Below are 19412 nucleotides of genomic sequence, written 5' to 3' on the forward strand. Positions count from 1 at the left end.
GAGGCATTCATTCCACTTGACCCCTTGAGTCCTCCCCTCCCCGGTCTTCAATGACATCTGATCCGTTCCCACTGGAAGCAATGTTACTCTGCTCGCTTTCCTTCACCCCCCGAGTTGAGGGCCAAGCTACACAACTCACGCCACTCCATGAGATCTGCCTGTAGGTTATCATCCTTGCTATTGGCGGTGGGCTCTTTGAAGCTCCCTTGCCTTGAACTGCTAATTAACAGGTCGTCCTGTGGAGGGTATATATAACACCCTCTGCTGGAGCAGGCTTTGTTCCTGACCTCCTGAGAGCATGGGCCCTCACCACTAGGGGTCAAACTCATCTGTGGTGGCAGGCTGGTCAGAACCAGTCAGCCGGCGCACGGTGGTTGGTAGGTTTCTGGGGTCACCTCTAATGTGCCCTCTGGGTGCATGTATTAATAAATCGATCAGTGGAATCCGTGTGGGTTTATTAATTAAGACTCCCTGTTTTCTGTTTTTACGGATTTTTACAGCTAAATACAGACCGAAAACAATGTTTTGGATAAATACAGAAAATTGTGCTGCTTTTAAGTGACTGTCCGTGCTGTCTTTCATAGCCCAACAGCTGAGCAGATGGACAGCATGGGAAATATAAAAACAAGAATACATTTCTTTAAATAACAGCATGTGTCAATATACATTTGAGGTATAATGCTAGTATTTACCAGTGGATGTATAGTTATGCAATATTTGGCGGCTTAAATAGCTAAAATACAACAGACATCAAAGTATGAGTGCGCGTACATCAGTTAAATATGGAAATTTACAGTTTTGCAACGTTATTTATTCGCCAAACACAAAATAAATATGGATAAATACAGATAAAATGGGCAAAAGAGAAATATGGATAAATACAGACTGAATTGTTAAAAATAATAATTATCATAAAACAGTGAGCCCTATTAATGGAAGATGTTTGATACCAAACCTCTTTGGTTTCAGTGAAGCCATCGTATAGCTAGGGAACTTTTTTTGTTATCAGTGTCCAGCACATGTTCTTAAAATGGTTTCCCTGGTCACTTACACTGGCAGTAATTGAACTGGCCAACGCGGGCAAATCTGCTCATGCAGCTATGTCCACATATGTAGTATAGTACACCCTGCCTTAGGGAGGTCAGGCCTGCTGTAGGGGTTACTTATCTATGCTGCATGCAGTGTCTGAGGCATGGCACACAGGGATGTGTGCCATGTCATGTTTTCACTTTTGTCTACATCAAGAAAACAGCCTGCAATGGCAGCCTACATGAGCTAGGTGAGGGGTCCCTTCGGGTGGCAAAGTACATGCTGCAACCTTAGGGACCCTCTACAATACACCTGCCCGAGGTACCATTTACTAGGCACTTACAGGCAAAGAGATCTGGCACTGAGATACCAGGAACCCAGTGCACTAGCTTAAAAGATTGCATCGAATACCAGGCAAAACGTGTGTTTGGGGGGGGGGGGGGGCTGTCAAAAAAGGCACTTTCCTACATGCAGGTATTCAATACACCGAATTTCCAGCGCGACTAAAAATCACTCATTTGAATAAATCTCCTATTTTCTCAACACTGTAAGGCGCCAACTTATTCGCTTAGCATCTACTCTCCACTGCAAGAGAAGGCTTCTTGCAGGCCTTGCATACCACAGTTGCAGTGCTCCATGATGTAGATTGACTTTATAAATTCATTATGAATTATTGTGTCAGACTTGAACATATACCTACCTAGGTCCTCAGCATCTGCCTGTTACGTACCCTTTTGTTTATTCCAGTGTGTACATTGACCTGTATGATGGGAATGGTATTGGCCAAATATGCCAGTTTGTTACATGCATTAGGAAACCCAGTGATGAAGCTGTATGTCTCTTAGCGTGATAAGCCCCCCCCCCCTTCAATGTTTCAACCCCCCCCCCCTTTGCTCCTCCCTTTGTGCCATGCCTGCAACCTACTACCTGGGGCCTAGGCAAGTCACCATCTAGCAGAGTGTACTAGCCCCAGGTGAGGGTACAGTGACATGAGCTCTGTAACCCTACAGTGTCTTAAGTCCAGTCTTAGACATTGTAAGTGTAGTGGCTATAAAGAGTATTTGGTCTAGCAGTCGGTCATTACAAACCCCACAGCGTCATAATGGCGTTACTAAAATGGTAGCAAACTTCTCAGCACATTAAACCCACACCGATGCCAGTGTGCGATTTAATGTGAAATGCACTCAGAGGGCATCTTAGAGATAACCCCTGAAAAACAACCAGCCCTGGTGTGGTTCCTGGACAGAGGTGTCATGCCTCCTCTCTCAGGGTGGGCTGGGTCCACTGAGCTTACCACCTTTGTGAGCTGTTCTGCCTTTTGATGCCTCCAGCAACTTCCTCCCACCCATTCTGCCCCCCACTTTGGGAGGGAGAATCTGCAGGAAAACCAAGCTAGGAGGAGAGGTGTGCCCACCTTTGCCAACCCCACCTATCAGATGGGGGGAGGCGAGGTGAAGCACACATCTGCGTCCCCAGCAGCTTGAAGATGAGGGGAACCAACCAATCAGGAAGAGGCTTATGCTCCCCTCCCACTAGAGGGTGGCATACTAGGGGGTGTACCTACCCCAAGGAAGGGACCCATTGGTCCCGACGTGCACACCCCTTATAACGCCTCTAAATCTAGTACTTGAGGGCTACCCTGGACCTCGGCGACTCAGATTCGAGGAAGAAAAAAGGACCAACGAGCCGTGCTGACCCAGGAACGAGGGTATCGTAAAAAGGGGCAAAAAAATGTTGCAGATGATCAGGCCATCGCTAATATCTTTTAGATGTGCCTTAGCTGCAGAAGATGCAGCCGCAAGAGGAATAAACACCAGTGTTCTTCTCTTGAGACACCCTTGGCTCAGGCGCTCCTGCTTTAAGCCAGAAGTACAAAAAGCAGTTCTTAACATGCCCTTTGACGAGGAATATCTTTTTCGCATCAAGTGGACTCCACCCTGGACAAAATGAAAAAAGATAGACACTGCTAAATCCATGGGTGCTGTGAGATAGTGCCTCTTTTGCTTGGTTAGCCACCCACTTTGTGCCTGGCTTTGATGTGGTTTCAATTGTAGTGCACAGGGTCCCTGCCAAGCAGGTGCCCTGTGCCAGTGCTTCTGCCCTAAAACAAATTCCCAATTGGTACTTCTGCCCCCTGTAAGTCCCTAGTAACTGTTACCCTGGGTCCCTAGGGCCTGAGAGCTGAAGAGGGTTCCTTGGGACCCCCACACCCCCTTACTGGGACCATGTCACTACCCTTGCAGCCAGCATGCCCCTGTGAGGGAGAATACTACATAGTCGACATGGCACCCTGTCTGAGTGACATGCCATTTAACACTGCCCTCTGGCACGCCTCACAGCCCTAAGGCAGGGTTCACTATAATACAAGTGAGGGCATATCTGCTTGAGCAGATATGCCCCTACAATATTGGGCACCATTTCCTAATATTGTAAGGGCCAGTGAAGCCATAGAGAGTACATGGGCTGAGACCTCGACAACTCGAGTTCCACAGCATCATGATGGCTTTACTAAATACAGGAGTGTTTGGTACCAAACTACTCCTCTCAATAAACCCACACTTATGCCAGTGTGGGATTTATTGTACCATATACCCGGAGGGAACCTCAGAGGTACCCCTTGAATCCCTTCCAACCCTAGTGTGGTCTCTGATTGCTGTAGGAAGCCACCCACCACCAGACATGTTTCTGGATACCTGGGTAGAGAGACCCTGCTCTCTGGGACCTGAAACAATGCACGTCCTGGAGAGGTGTCATGCCTTCTTCCTTGGATGGGCCAGTGCTCAAATAAGACCAGCTTTAGAGGCCTGCTACCCTTGTATTGTGACCCCCAGCCTCTGCTGTGAACACAAGATGGCAGCCCCAAGTTTACACCTCCACTTTCGGTGGGAAAATTAAAAAGATTAGTGTGCCCACCTCTGCTAGCCGTACCGCTAAGGCAGGAGAAGCGATGTGAAGCACACCTTTCAGTCCCCGCCATCTTGAGGATGGCGGGGACCCCTATAATCAGGTCTAGGTCTATTACCCCCCCTCCACCCCCCCCCCCCCCCCAGGAGGGTGACATAATAGTGGATTTAGTTACCCCAGGTGATATGCCCTTTGGCCCAACCTGCTACTCCCCTAAAACGCCTTCTCTGCGATGCCCTAAGAAGAAAAACAACCTGCAGCAGAAGTCTAAAGAAAACTGCGTTGTCCCCCTACCCTACCGGCCTATCTCCAGCTTTGAGGAGCCTGCCACATGTCTTGCAACAACGACCTCCAAAATCCCTGGGAGTACTGTTGCCTACAATAAAGACTCCACTCTCCCGAAGACGGCGGACCTCTCCAGAAGAAACAGACTCCAAAGACTCCGGATGCAGGCAGGTCTTCATCTCCTACCGTCTCTGCTCCCGATACCCACGGCCAGATACTGAGTGGGCCACTTGTTCTGTGAAGTCTCCCTGGCGATCCCGACCTAGTGTTTGACATTGGCTGACCTATCCTGCCCTCCACGATGGCGCATGCAGTCTGAATGCAGAGGTTTACTGCGACCGGCAAGAAGATTCTGACGTCCAAAGGCATCCCTGTAACCGATGCCTCTGGTCCTTGGTGAGCTGAACCAACGGTTCACCCTGCTGTCATTGGTCTTCCTCCTGCAACCTCTGGTGCCACGCCTACAGCCTCTTTGCTGACCAAAGAATCCTCATTGAAAAGTATTGGGCGCTTGACGTCGAATTTGCACCCTGCACTCGACCGCTCCTGTGCCGCTGGTGGTGTATGCTTGGCGCTGCTTTGTGCTGTGCGCCCCCCCACCTGCTTGGCCCCTGCAGCCGATTCTCTTACCTGCAAGCAGTGTGGCTCCAGGAAGCCCCTGTCTCCATTGGAAAGCATTGGATTGGACTCAGATTTTGACCTCTGCATCCGGCCGCCCCTTGCTGCTAGGGGTGCAGTGTTGGTACGTACCTGACCCTTGGCCCTTGCTGACTTTTTGCTCAGAAGACTGAAATTGTAAGTTCAATACTCACCTGCTAAACCTCAATATTGTGTGAAAAAGTATCTAAATGTAGAGTTTTGAAAATTAAGTATTTTTGATTAAATACTTCCTCACCTTACTGCGAAGATCTGGGTCTTAAGATAAAATGCAAACAAAGAATCATTTTATCAAATTGATCTGGATCTCCTTCTTGAGTTGTCCATTATTGATCGTGTGTGAAATACATGTCTTGCACTCCTTTATTAGGCCTATGGCTGCTCCCCCACACTACCACTAATAAAGCACTTTGGATTTTACAGTCCTGTGCACTTTTGGGGAACCCCTGGATTCTGTGCATGGTATCCCCACCTAGTGATGATATCATATACAGAGCAGCCTTCTGCAGGTGCCTTACAAACAAATCCATCTAGCGGTTCCTTTCATTGCCCAGGAGTTAAGGACTGAGATAAATCCTCAAACACGGACGCCTCCACTTCCAAACAGAAGAAGGTCCAATCCACCTACTACAAAGGGCTTTTCAGGGGCACCTTTATATGTGGCAACATTAAAGGCAGATGCAGAGGTGCTTCCATCCATGGCAAACGGTGACTGCCGAACAGTGAATACCCAACCCTTCCCTCCCAAACACACCTGTCGTGGGAAGACCTCAGTTTTTCCATCCAATCTGGGAACCAATGGGTACTAGCCATTATTCAACATGGTTATTGTCTGGCTATCATTACCACTCCACCCAACATTCCACCACGCACTCAGTTTATCACACAATCACCTAACTCTTCTCAAGCAAGAAGTGCAGTCTCTTCTCCTCAAATGGGCTTAGCCCCAGTCCCTCATCAAGAACTGGGCACATACATTCTCTCTCCCTTCTGATTCCCAAAAAAGACGTATCTTTAAACCCAATCTTGGATCTCAAATCCCTCAATAACTACATTCTCTTAGAACATTTTCACATGGTCACGCTTCAGGATATCATGCCCCTTCTACAACAGGGCTGCTTTATGGCCACACTGGACCTAAAGGATACTTACTTTCACACACCCATACACCCTGCTCATTGCAAATACCTCAGGTTTTTCACAGCAGGAAAACACTACTTCGCTTCATGTTTTCACAAAGTACTGTGCAGTAGTGACAGCACTTACGTCGACAAAATGTTCACGTATTCCCATACCTAGACGAGTGATTAATCAAAGCTATCACCCATCAACAATGTCAACCACACATTCAGTTGACAGTGGACCTACACCAAAGAGTGGGGTTTACCATCAATGTCCCCAAATCTTACCTTTAACCTCTTCAGATTCAACCATACTTGGGGTGGGGGGGGGGCATTACTCAAGACACAGCTGGGGTTAGCTTATACCAATCCAGCTTGGATGCAAACTTTTCAAACCATTTTACCTCTGTTCCAGCCAAACACTCAGTTTGAACTGTCATGTGTTGTAAGAAAGTGCCCTCTTTTAGCATGATTGCCCCCACTTTTTTGCCAAACTGTTGATGTACTTTTATTGAGTGAGCCCTGGGTTCCTGCCAAACAGGTATCCAGGCCTATGTTCTTTCCCTAAACTGCATTGAGACAAAACCCAATTGCCACTCTTTGGCCACATGTCAGCCCCTTGTAAATGGTACCACAGGTATCCAGGGCACTGCGGCCATGGAAGGCCTCTAAGGGCTGCAGCACTTATTGTGCCTCTTAGAATGCATATATATCTATATCCACAAAACATTTTGCCTAATGAGTCACCCTCACGTAGTGGAAGCCCAACGCGTTTCGCGCTCTCCATGTGCTCTTGTTCACGGGCAGAGAGTAAAAGAGAAGAGCGGCAAATTCGACGGACCAATTAATTGAGAAGTCCCGCCCTCGTGGGCGTATGCACTCAGGCATTGTGGTTCTTGTGGTTTCTTCGATAGTACAAACCCCAGTGGGTGCCGTTTTGCCTAGAGTAACCCCAAATATATCCCCAGTGGCTTGGGTGGGGGCTGAGTATCTCGCCGTGCCGATTCATGTACATCCCTCAACACGGCCCTTTCATTCCGCTGTGTCTGGAGGTTTCCAAACACCGGTTCCGTGCGCTCCACGTCAAGAGCACATGGAGTGCTCGAAACTCGTCGGGCTTCCACTACGTGAGGGTGACACTGTTTCCCTACTGCTCTGATGTTCCTCCATTAAAGGCATTCAAGCTTTTGTTGTGTGGCATCTCCTCATTGTGCAAACTGTTTTGTGGATATGAAGGCGGCCTGGCCCAGGACGTGGAGATGCCCTGCCGTGGAGCGCCAAAACAGCACCCTGCACCCAGCCGCCCCTGCGCTGCTGTGGGTGTACTTAGGGTGCTGACTCGGATCCCCCTGTACCCTGAGCCTAACACCAGGAGCTTTGCTCCCGCAACCTTGTGGCCTGCTCTTGAGCAGCCACCCGGAGGCCCCCTAACCCCCATTGGATAACATTGGGCTACAGCAATCTGCACCCGGCCCCCCTAGTGCCGCTGAGGGTACTTTGAGAGTGCATCCTTGGCCCTGGGGGCACCTTACTTTTAACCCTAGAAAACCAACTCCCAAACCCAAGTACTTAACTTAAAACCGATAACCACATTTCCTCCCATGGGACTGCATTGACTGCTTTCTTGTGAAAATCGTTTCAAGTGTGGAGTTGAATTTTGTATGAGAACTTGAAAACTTCAAATATATCAAAACTGCTTTACTTACCTTTTCTATAGGAAATGCCCCAGTGTGATATCTCGGCATATGACACTGAGTTGAAAAAGTTATCCATAAAATAATCAAAGGTAATCTAACAGTAATTTCAACTGTATTCAAAGTATTTACAAAACTGTAACTAAGTCATTTTCTGTCCGCTTGCTTGTTTTCAACTTGCCTTGAAAAGTACCATTTACACTTACCTTTGCAAGGCTTGCTTGGTCCTAGAAAAAAATATAACTAAATATTTGTATACTATCAAATTGGTCTGAATTCAGTCCTTTGCGTGTGTGACATCATTTATTGTGTGAGTGTGTACAACAAATGCTTAACACTATCCTCTGATAAAACCTTACTGCTCGCCCACACTACCACAAATGGAGGGTAAGGTGCTACCTACTTTTACCTCTGCCTACCTTTTGGGGTTCCCCTGGACTCTGTGCACACTATCCCTCCCTGAATGCAGTAAAGAAGTAGAATATTGTTTTTAAAACACTAACTTTTTTGCCCGATGGGAAGAATTTTTCTGGAAACCTGTGGCAGCCAGTCGAATGCTGTAAGTCTGCGCCATCATTGCCCTCTAACTCCTCGAACAGGATTCCAGTGAAGCCATGTGTAGGAAAGTTTTCTTTATATGCACCCCCCCCCCCCCCCATTTTTACCTGACATCTGATGCAACCTGACTGGATGTGCCCTGAGTTCCTGCCATCAGTACCAAAAAACAATGTTCACAAGGAACTCATTCATCAAGATCAATATGAAATTCTGCAACTATAGTAATCGCTCTGAGTAAATCATAAATTAAAGTTATCCTGTACGTTAATCACTCTCTATCGAATCCAAATGTCATTCACATTATTTTCTTCACACAAGTTAAATAAAAAGCCCATAAACTTGTTTATCCAATTTACCTGATTTCAGCCGAAGTAGGTAATTTTATTATGCAACATAAGTATATATCACCAATTTATTTGTTATATACAATCTTAAAATATTTACATATTACACATTGAACAAAAAGATGTGAACCCCAGTGATGTGACCATAACCTATTGCAGTGAATATTGTGTGACATAGTGAAAAAAAGGGGGGGAACAGGTTATTGTTAAAGTACAAAAGGATGAGCCCGATACAATAATGACTTGTTTTATGCTCTCTTTTGTCTGTTGTCGACAGCGTTTCGACCCACTCTAGATATGGGGTCTCTTCAGGACTAGGTTCTGGTGAATGATCTGTTGGTCTTTGTAGGTGGAGTGTTCGAAATGGAATTAACTACCGGGTTTTAAGCGTCCTACGCTGCGCTATGTCATAAACACGTATTACATGGAATCCACAGTTTGGCTCCACGAGTGCCAATCCACAGTGCTAGCAACTTAATATCGCGCTGCTAAGTCCCAAGACGAACAGTTTGTTTATCCCAAGAGAGTTAATATGTTATGCCCTCTACTTGGCCCCAATATTAATTTCAACGATACGGCAACTTAGTATCGCTCTTTCGACAGTTGCGGTCGGTTTTGTATAATGAGTTAGCGTGGCTCTCTCTAATGAGAGCAGTATACTTCAGACCCTCTACTTGGCCCCAATTGTTGTTTCCAGGATACGGAAACTTTTATCTCGCTCCTATGTCAGTCATGGTTGACTTCCTTGTGAACATTGTTTTTTGGTACTGATATACTTACCCATTTCACAAGGACATATGGGTTGCTCTTGTTTTCTAAAATACTGAGTTCCTGCCAGTCAGGTTCCCAGGACCTGTATTCTTTCCCAAAATTGTCCCTTTATATCCACAATTGGCACATCCCTGGCCACAGGCATGCCCCTTATAAAAGGTACCATGGGTACTAAGGGCACTGTGACTAAGGAAGGCCGCTGAAGCTGGCAGCACCTATTTTGCCACCCTTAGAGACCCTGCGCCCTAACCCACACACTCTGCCACAGCAGGCTGCGTGTTTTGGTGCAGAGAAAAGTGAAGCGTTGACATGACATACATCCCTGCGTGCCATGCCTGCAATCCACTGCCTAGGTAAGTCACCCCTCCAGCAGGGTGCACTAGTGGTAAAGTGAGGGTACAGAGGCATGAACCCTGTACCCCTACAGTGTCTAAGTCCATTCATTGACATTGTAAGTGTAGTAAAGCCATAAAGAATATATGGTCTGGGAGTTGGTCCTTACAATCTCCAGAGCTCCATAATGGCTTTACAAAAAACTGGGAAGTTTGGTAGCAAACGTCTCGGCACATTAAACCCACACTGATGCCAGTGTGGGATTTAATGTAAAATGCACTCAGAGGGCATCTTGGAGATGCCCCCTGAAAATTGAACAGCCCTTGTGGTGTTCCTGAATGGCTGTCTGCCATTGCAACCACCAGACCGGTTTCTGGACCCCTGGGTAGAGGTCCTCCGCTCCCTGGGTCCAGAAACAAAGCCCATCCTAGGCAAAGGTGTCATGCCTCCTCCCCAGGATGCGCTGCACCCACGAAAAGGGAAGCTTTAAAGGCCTGCCGGCCTTTGAACGCTGTCCCTGCCTTGCTTCCCCCAGCAACTGGCTCCCATTGGTTCTGACCCCCACTAGGTCGGGAGAATCGTCGGGAAATCCAAGTTGGGAAGAGTGGTGTGCCCACCGTTGCCAACCCCACCCCTCAGGTGATGGAAGCATGGTGAAGCACACCTCTCAGTTCCCTCCATCTTGGAAATGAGGGGACTCAGCCAATTAGGAAGAGGCTTGTGCCCCCTCCCACTGGAGGGTAGCATCAAATGGGGTGTATCCACCCCAAGGAAGGGACCCATTGGTCTGAACCTACATGCCCCTTTAATGCCCCTAATCATGCGGGAGACTTCACCAGCTTAAATGGAATTCTGTTCTCTTTTACCCTTGAGACCATCTACTATTATTTACCTTCGGGATGGAAGTACAACTGACAATAAGGACCGTAATCATAGGAATTTAGCCCTGAAGAAGTCGCTGTGTACTTCATGGTAGCGACAAAACACGTGTTGGCTAGGCTAAGACTGTACTAAGGAAGGCAAACTGGGACAAATTCTGGAACCACGCAGAGCAGTGGATCAACAAGGTTTGTTTCTGTCCTACACTCATTACTGTACTAACTTGAATCCATGTACCACTAGCGGGTGCTGGGGACCATGGAGGACTTCAGAAATGGTGTTGGAGCCCTTGTTCTCATCTGGCTGTGCTAATGTCCTACTCCGTGGCCTCCCAGACTTCTTATTCACACGCAGCATAAGAATCCTACACGCTGTAGTACTTCGAATCCAGGGCCTGAAGAAATACCACATCACCCCTCACCCTGATGGAACTCCATTGACTTCCCTCATCAGCCCACACTATCTTCAAAATCATCTGCATCAATTACAAAGCCATCTCAACCAGCACCCCTGCTTATCTTGCAGACAAACTTACCATCTCTGGTGGTTTTAGCACACACGCAGCCAGGACACCATCGATCTGCAGACTAAAGTGTTTTTAAAAAAGTCAACAAGCCCTTTATAGCTATGCACCCCCCAGTATCCATAAGGACCGCCCCAATGCTGCTGCAATTTAGGAAAGAGTTGAAGACTCTCATCTTTAAATAACACTACATCACAATGAAATAACCATCCATAATTCTGCTTCCTCTCCTTTTATTCGCTGGATCACACTGCAGTAACGTATGCTTCACTGAAGTGGGTATGCCCTGAGAATAAGACTGCAAGTGCCCAAGCTTTATTTCATAGATAGGGCATGTGTGCAGATTTGTAGGTGTTATTGGACATGCTGCTGCAAGACCTGCTTGCTTGCCCAACTCCCCGTATGTCTGCATGTTCTATAAAATTACTTGTCCTCCCCGCGGAGAGACGGGTCCGATCAAGTACCAACCGGTGTTTGAACATTAGGAAAGAAGAATGAGCTGGCGCTATCGCAGGGTAATGCCCGCCTACTCTGATTGACAGCCATAAAGCGGGGCATGGGATTGCAGTTGGTTTTTCATCCACCCACTTGGGAAAGAACTATGTTCAATTATGGAATTATTAAGCACGCCCACAGGGGAGGACAAGTAGCACACTACAATATCCAGGATGCTATGTATTTTTGCAACGCCCATGTGGGCATGTGTTTAAATGAAGGAGTGTGTGATACTATGTGCTTTCATTCTTTGTTAACTACACGCCGCAGAAGAAGGGACAGGGAGTTCCCGAAACGCGTTTGGCGTACGAATTTTGTTAGATGAAAGTTGCTGATCAGTCCTTTGCTTGCTGTCTGCCAATTAAAATAACAAGAGAAATTACTCTTCTTGTGGCCTCATTCGAATGTGTAAACCTATTAAAAAAAAAATATATATACATTATAGCCCTTGAGCAGCAGGAGGTCACTCAACGGCGCTCTTCTCATTAAAAGCCTCGCTGCAGCTCGCCTCTCTGCTTCCTGCTATGATTCATTTGAAGCGGACGCTTTTCGAGGCAGCTCGCCTCTTTGGCTGAAGGAAAAACACCATGGGTTCACCATTATCATTCTTGTATTTGCATATTGACCTCATCGCACTTTGTAGGCGTGACCACATTAGTCTAATGACATGCTGGAACTTGTGGTTGAATAACATGATTTTCCTGTAGTAGGTACGGTGTATCAAAGTCTCTAAACTCTTTATTATTTCCTTAGTAGGATGGATTGCAGAAAAACTGACTTCCTTTTTAGGTCTCGCTTAAAAACTTCGACATAATTGCATTTATGATTCCAGGTTACCTTAGCATACAGACCAGTAGCAGTATTAGAACTGTTATTCAAATGCAAAAGATGTCCAACGACTTTTTCAAGGCTTGTCCGTCAGCGTTATCAAGCGCTGGCATCTGTTTCCTGGATATTTTCTTGGGGATTCGATTTTGCTACTTGTACCGTGACCACCCAACGATTGCTGAACGTCAATTGAGTTCTATTCTTACTCCTTGGGGAATTTTGAATACTTTCTTGTGCATATATATATGGACCTACCCTGCTACTCAGCTTTTAATATCCGGCTATACCATTAGCTTTACGGATTTATATTCTGCACGTTTTGTCCAGACGGATTACTTTTGTTAACAACATTTCTCTGTGGCACTATACTGTTATAGTCTTAACTAATGATGACTATACGCATCGCTTACAGAGTCCGGAAATTGCCTTGAAAAAGTTGTTGTACTCACTGTGTACAGACGAAACACGTGTTGGCTATTCTTTCTTATACCACATGCATTGAAGAACATTAAAAATCATCAACTATATTGGAATCTAGTTGGATCGTCATTTCATCATCACTGAAATTTTGTGAATATCCTGCAAGTTACATATGAACTTTGGACATCTTTTGCATTTGAATAAGTTATAATACTGCTGCTGGTCTGTAATGAATATGGAGTACAAATGACCTAGCTTATTACACACGGGAGTGCTGCCTAAGCCAAACCTTCTTGGACAATTTTCTGGCATTTGTGATTTCACTTTGCCTACAGCACTTCTAGGTAGTAAGTGCTTCTGGCTTAAGCACCCCTTGACATTTTGAATCTATATTTATACTCTTCTTTACTCTGTTTTTGTGATATTTAATTGATGTGCGGTCCAATCCCAGTTTGGGTACACTACTACCTTCCTGTTTAATCTACCTTAGCATACATCTTTAGTTTTTTTTGGTTATTATAGATATTATTATTATTATTATTATTATGTGTTCTTATATAGCGCTCAACTTACCCTTGGGCATCTTGGCGCTTGCATTGGGAACCCGTCCTGGTTTTTCCCTGTGAGATAACCCGTACTGGCCATCCCTAAGGTGAAAGCCAGGCATCCTGCCGCGGGGGGGCCGTTGTGGAGATTAAGCAAGCTTGTTGCCCAGAGCTGCATAGTGTGAACTCGTGCTTAGAGTGGGCACCGAAGCGAGAATTATCGAGTCCGTGGACAATTGGGCTCCGGACCCTGCTGCGTCGGGAATTGAACCCTGGTCCCGGGTCTGACCTCTGCTTCAGGGTATGCCTCCTCTAACCAGTGAGCTACACTTCTCCACTTTTTTTTTTTTACACCTTTTTTTTTTTCTTCATTTTATTTGTGTTTTGATTATAATTTTTTTTTGTGCTTTGAGACTTTTTTGTGTTTGTTCGTAAATCACCAATTTGGCTGGGTTAAATATTGTTTACAATATTGCATAGCCAATAGGTCTCGCCTTTGGGACCTTATAAGTATTTAGTTATGCAGCACAACATCCCTGGTGCAACAACATCAACAGTTGCATGGCTAAACAGTTATACGGTCCCAAAGGCGAGATCTATTTGCTTATCAATAGGTCTCGCATTGCGAGAGTTTAAGCTATTGGCATTGTAAATGACCATGCCTTTTATTTATCTGTTTTCAAAACCAACACATAGATAAAACGTTTGTCATTCACTATGCCAATAGCTCAAATTTCCAAAACCAACACATAGATAAAAGGTTTGTCATTTCCAATGCCAATAGCTCAAACTTTTGCGAATGCAAGACCTATTGCATTGCAAATGCTTGTTTCACATGAGAGCACCGTGTCTTGAATGTGGACAGTTCCACTCCACAGCCTTTTCATTTGTTTACAGAAAATGGTGCTCCTCCCCACGCAGGGGCCGCCGTGTAGATATGTGAACATCAAAATGCCCTTGAGCAGCGGGTGGTCACTCGACGGCGCTTTTCTCATTAAAAGCCTCGCTGCAGATCGCCTCTCTGCTTCCTGCAATGATTCATTTGAAGCAGCCTGAGAAGAGGTATAATGCCTCGAAATGCGTTGGCTTCAAATGAATCATTGCAGGAAGCAGAGAGGCGATCTGCTGCAAGGCTTTAAATGAGAAGAGTGCAGTCGAGTGACCACCAGCTGCTCAAGGGCATTTTGATGTGTGTGTGTGTATATATTTTATAATTTTTTTTAAACTTGTGTATGTGGGGATGATACCAGGAACTAAAAGAACATGGATAACCAAGGAAATCGACAAACACTGGATTCTACACCACAATAAAATGGTAAGGCTATTTCCCCACTTTGCTTGGCAATCAAGCCAAATGTCTACTCTATTCTGCTTTTGTTAATCACTCTTGCACTGCGGCACTGGGCTTCCTGCCGGGTATTATACCTTCGCAGATGCGTGACTGGACGTCCAACACTATACATCCCTTGTACTTTTGAGGCCAACACAATTTTCCCATTATCTTCTTGAGGCTTCTCACCGTCTGTTGTTAGTCCCTCTAGGGCAGAGCTCTTCAAACCTTTTTACTATGAGCCCCCCGCCCCCCCAGGAAAATGTTTTCAAGCCGCCCCCCCACCCACCCCCCAAAAAACTTTATGCACGACTTTAGGAGCAGGAATGGTACGGCTGAGCGCAGGGGGCTAGGAGTATGAGATTATTTCAAGAGTAGTTTTTTGTAGCTCAAATTCTGCACTAAATATGAGCAAGATAGCGGAGCAAAAACGTCACACAAAATAAAAATTGACTAAAACACCCTGCCTCACATAATTAGGGTGTTGTGAGCCCCTCATTCTCCTGGACCCCAATGCAGATGTACCTGCGGGACAGATAGCTGCAGCCCTGAGTAGCCATCTTATCTGCCTTTCCCTACCATGCCTGGCCATCCTTCCAGCACTGAAACACTCTCTGATTCTTTCAGACATTGAGGCCCCACGTGTTTCCTACACTTTACATCAACGGTTACCTCCGCTCTAATGCTAGCAAGGCCCCATGCCTCTTTTGCAGAGTAAGTCAGTCATGATCAGCTCTAATGCTAGCAAAGCCCCATACCTCTTTTGCAGAGTAAGACAGTCATGATTCTGATGCAGTGGGCCCCTAAAACCCCTGGGATCTAGTGCCACTTTACTTGCTTCACTAATGATACCTATGGCCGTGGGAAAGTCTCATCACTCTGTTAAAAATATTGCATCATACCCTTCTGTCCTCTGTCTGGCCCAAGCTAACCTGTCACCTCTGCTTCGACATTCACTTCCCTTGGGCCATTGGTATGAGGCCAAAAATACTGGCACGAGGGTTCCCTGAGATCTAATGCAAACAAGGAAAGGTAGTAAAACAGCCATAATTGGGGTTTAGTTGGCTTCTTACAATACTGGCCCTCCGTGCCATTGCACCGACAGCACCAGTGATACTTACAGCCCTAGGAAACAGGCTTCGTTGTCAGCCCACTATGCAGAGATATTACTCCTAGGCCCGAGGCTCAGAGTAGACTGTCTGCCCCTTTGTGTAGTTAAGAAAAAGAAAAGGGGGGCACAAAGTCCCACATCTCCCCCTCCCAGGGCTGGGGCCCTGTTTCCTGTGCAACAAGGGTGGCCTGGACCCTAATACTAGAAAGGAAAATGAGTCTCCACTCCACTATTTGCTACAGTCATAATTGGAGTACAGTGGCCCCTTCACACTCTTATTCCCAGTGCCACTGAAATTATGCGATGTTTTGTTGCTTTTTTCGCATAATTATGGATCTGCCACCTAATCCATCTGGTGCATAAGCTGCAGATTTTAGAAAAAACAATTTTAGCTCAAATGGATCAAAAGTTACTAAAATGTGGCGACGTGGTCCCACGCAATTGAAGGCCGTTTACAGAGGTCAAATTGTCACCTTTCATTTGCTTATTTCTGTATTTGGTTGTTAAACTGGTACTAATGAGGTAAAATATTCCCCAACAAAATTACCATGTAAAAAAAGTGAAGTAATACTGTAAAACAATATGCCCCATTATTCCACCTCATTTGCCTTTTCTTCTTGCGTTATTTTGTCAACCCTGATCCCAGTGGCTCTGACTAAATGATTCTGCAGCAGCCTATCTTATATTGGGTGTAATGCAGTTTTAAAATAATGCTTTACATATTGTCATTCAGTGCTTTCTGTTACGGGCTTGGACCTCGTAGATCGATATAGACAAAACCCATTTTCCCCACTATGCCCGCCAAAAGTAATTTCTGTAACTCTTTGGCCTCCTACACAAACATCTGGAGTGATTCCATTAGCCATTTGAGGATTCATAAGTATGATCTTGAAACTATTTTTCATTTACGTTATCTACAGGTGAAAAAATGGCACAAAATAGTTCCAGAATAATTTTAATCATGTCATTTTGTTCCGGTCATGTACTTCAGCTGCTGTTTGTAAATGAAGACAGCCTAGAAGCGCGTTTTATTAACAAATTCACGCTTCCAGGCTGTTTTTATTTACAAGTTGTTACTGAAGCATTTTACGCCCCTGGGACCCCCCCCCCCCCCCCCCCCTCCTCCCCACCCCCATGGGGCACTCCCCACAGTTTGAAGACCTCTGCTCTAGGGTCATTTTAATTTCTCAACAGGACACCTCACACTGGCAGTGTAATCCTAAGGCTTACCTTTTATCCTATTCCACAAGGCTCAATACGTAGACTCGCTAGTTGAGCCATGCTTTGCAAGTGTCTTCACTCAGTCATGCATCATCTAGGATCTCTAGCTCTTCTAGACACTATTGCACTTTGCAGTAATTCTTTTGTTGCCAATATTGTTGATATCGGGCACCTCCACAAAATACTTCTTATTCTAGCACGACTGCCAGTCAGCGCCTTCATGCTGCCTGAATGTTTCTTTTTCTTTTTATTATGTTAATAGTTTGTTATAGGTGGCTGATGCTGCCCAAAGATTAAGATCAGTGAAAGTCCTAGCTGAACGTGAGCTGGTCCATGGCACGTTTATCCATGGCCACCAAGCATTCTTTACTATTGGTAAATATCTTCAGAAATGTGGGTATGGGAGGAGTGAGCTGTGTGACGGGCTTCAGGTTGCTCCACGGAGAGAACAGCCTGGGCAGTTTGTGTGTATGCAACTTGTTTTGCTAACAGATGATTTTGTTCACCACTGCAAGCTGTATTTTGTTAGCTGTTGCCATGTGTAAAGGAAATTAACCTATTTCAGTTTGTTCATAATCACATTTCAAGGCGACAGCACTTGTTTGTTAAGTATTGAAAATAAGTGATCTTAGCTATGAAACATATTGGCTTTAGAGGTGCTACTCCAGCTTAAGGTGCAGACAGAATCAATATGAAAACCAGCAGTTGACAGCCATAAAAAAGTGCCTTGTCAAAAAATATACACTTGCATGTTGACCAATTCAATTTACAAGCATTTACAACTATATACGTGTCTCCTGTTTTAGGTGTTTGTGGGGAAGATTCCTAGAGACTTGTATGAAGATGAATTGGTTCCCCTGTTTGAGAAAGCTGGTCCTATTTGGGATCTCCGCCTTATGATGGATCCTCTTTCTGGTCAAAACCGAGGGTACGCTTTTATCACATTTTGTAACAAGGATGCAGCACAAGAGGCAGTTAAATTGGTAAGTGTAGTTAATTCTTGGTTGCTCTACTTCTTGGGCCCTAAATTATGGGAACAGTCGCAAGACTATTGCAAACTATGAAACCTATTATGTGAATCAGTCCACTTTGTTTTAGTGCATCACTTTGCACCATGACATAGCTGTGCAAATACTGGCAATTTGATGATGTTCATAAACAGCTATATTTCATGTATGTGTTACCCCCTAAATCTGTGCTCAAGTTTGTCTTGACTGTTGTCATAAAATGGTTGCCAGATTCAATTTCATGGCAACAGTTGTCCAAACAGAATTGCTTGTATTTATGCTACATAACAGGGCTGCCTGTTTTTAATGCAAAAAATGTTTTTAGGCTATAACTTGTGCATGATTTGTGGCTTTGGCAAGGAGAGATATCTATATTTGAATTAAATTTAATGTTTATTTTGTTCGCTGTTAAACACTTGAGCCAAACTTGTATTGCATGAAATAAAATTCTAGGAGTTATATCAATTGATGTATGTATTTTCATTGCAATATCGTAACAGGTTAGCTTTTCAGTTCAAAGGTTGTAAAAATAGAACTTAAAATTGTAAGAATTTTTAAAACGTGAGGTGCTCACTCAAGCATTTGCCTCACCTCCTCTGCCTGAAACTGAGACATGGTAGTTTGATTCGCAACTCGATGTGGTAAACCACATCTTCTGTCCATGCTGAGGGTTGTTCCCACTCCCCAATTACTCCTGTCACACTTCACTATCTGTTGACTTCATTCCATGCTGTGATAATGTTCCATCTCCACTACTGCAGGAACATCTCCCAGCAAAAACTACAGAACTGTACTTATCTTTTTAATTTAAAGCGCTCTGACCACGAGTCAAAGCAACTTTCCATAACTGGCTTCTTGAGGAAGATCAAGTGGACTTGAAAGCTCTGCTGTAGGAAACTCTTTATACCTTATGCAAGACTCTCTCCCCATAGTGCTCGTGCTGTAGCATTTACCAGATGCTTAAGTAAAACTTCCTTTGACCTTCTTAAGATGAGGTACAAATATAAAGTAGGGAGATTGTTGCTTACCCAAAGCACTGTCCTTAGTAACTGTCTTCTGCTCTTTTCCCTTATGTGCATCTTCATGCCATCTACATACTCCAGAAGGGTCTGCTGTCTCCATGTATGTCCTTCTAAAATTTGTCAACACTCCCTTTCATGCCAAACCCATCATAAGGCCTTGCACCTGTGTGGGTGAATAATAATTTTCGACTTTTCAAGAGACTCTCCTTAAAGTTGGTCGCAGTGCCTTTGGTGAGGATGGAGACTTAGTCCAGGGAGGCATGGAGACTCACTCCAGGGATGCGTACCTAAAGTGTCAGCTGAAGTGCTGTGGCTTTACAAGACTTTAAGAAGCA

General features: G+C 45.2%; 1 protein-coding gene across 4 annotated transcripts in view; it reads left to right on the top strand.

The window, feature by feature from the left end:
* Positions 1-19412, top strand: part of HNRNPR (heterogeneous nuclear ribonucleoprotein R) — a 362080-nt gene that overhangs the window by 158729 nt on the left and 183939 nt on the right. For all 4 annotated transcript variants that reach the window (XM_085647803.1, XM_085647801.1, XM_085647802.1 and 1 more), the window contains one exon: positions 17855-18031. In XM_085647803.1, coding sequence (XP_085503929.1) covers positions 17855-18031 — 177 coding nt within the window. The remainder of the gene's footprint in view (positions 1-17854; positions 18032-19412) is intronic.

The sequence above is a fragment of the Triturus cristatus genome, chromosome 3_2 (assembly GCF_964204655.1).
Source record: "Triturus cristatus chromosome 3_2, aTriCri1.1, whole genome shotgun sequence".
Taxonomy (NCBI): domain Eukaryota; kingdom Metazoa; phylum Chordata; class Amphibia; order Caudata; family Salamandridae; genus Triturus; species Triturus cristatus.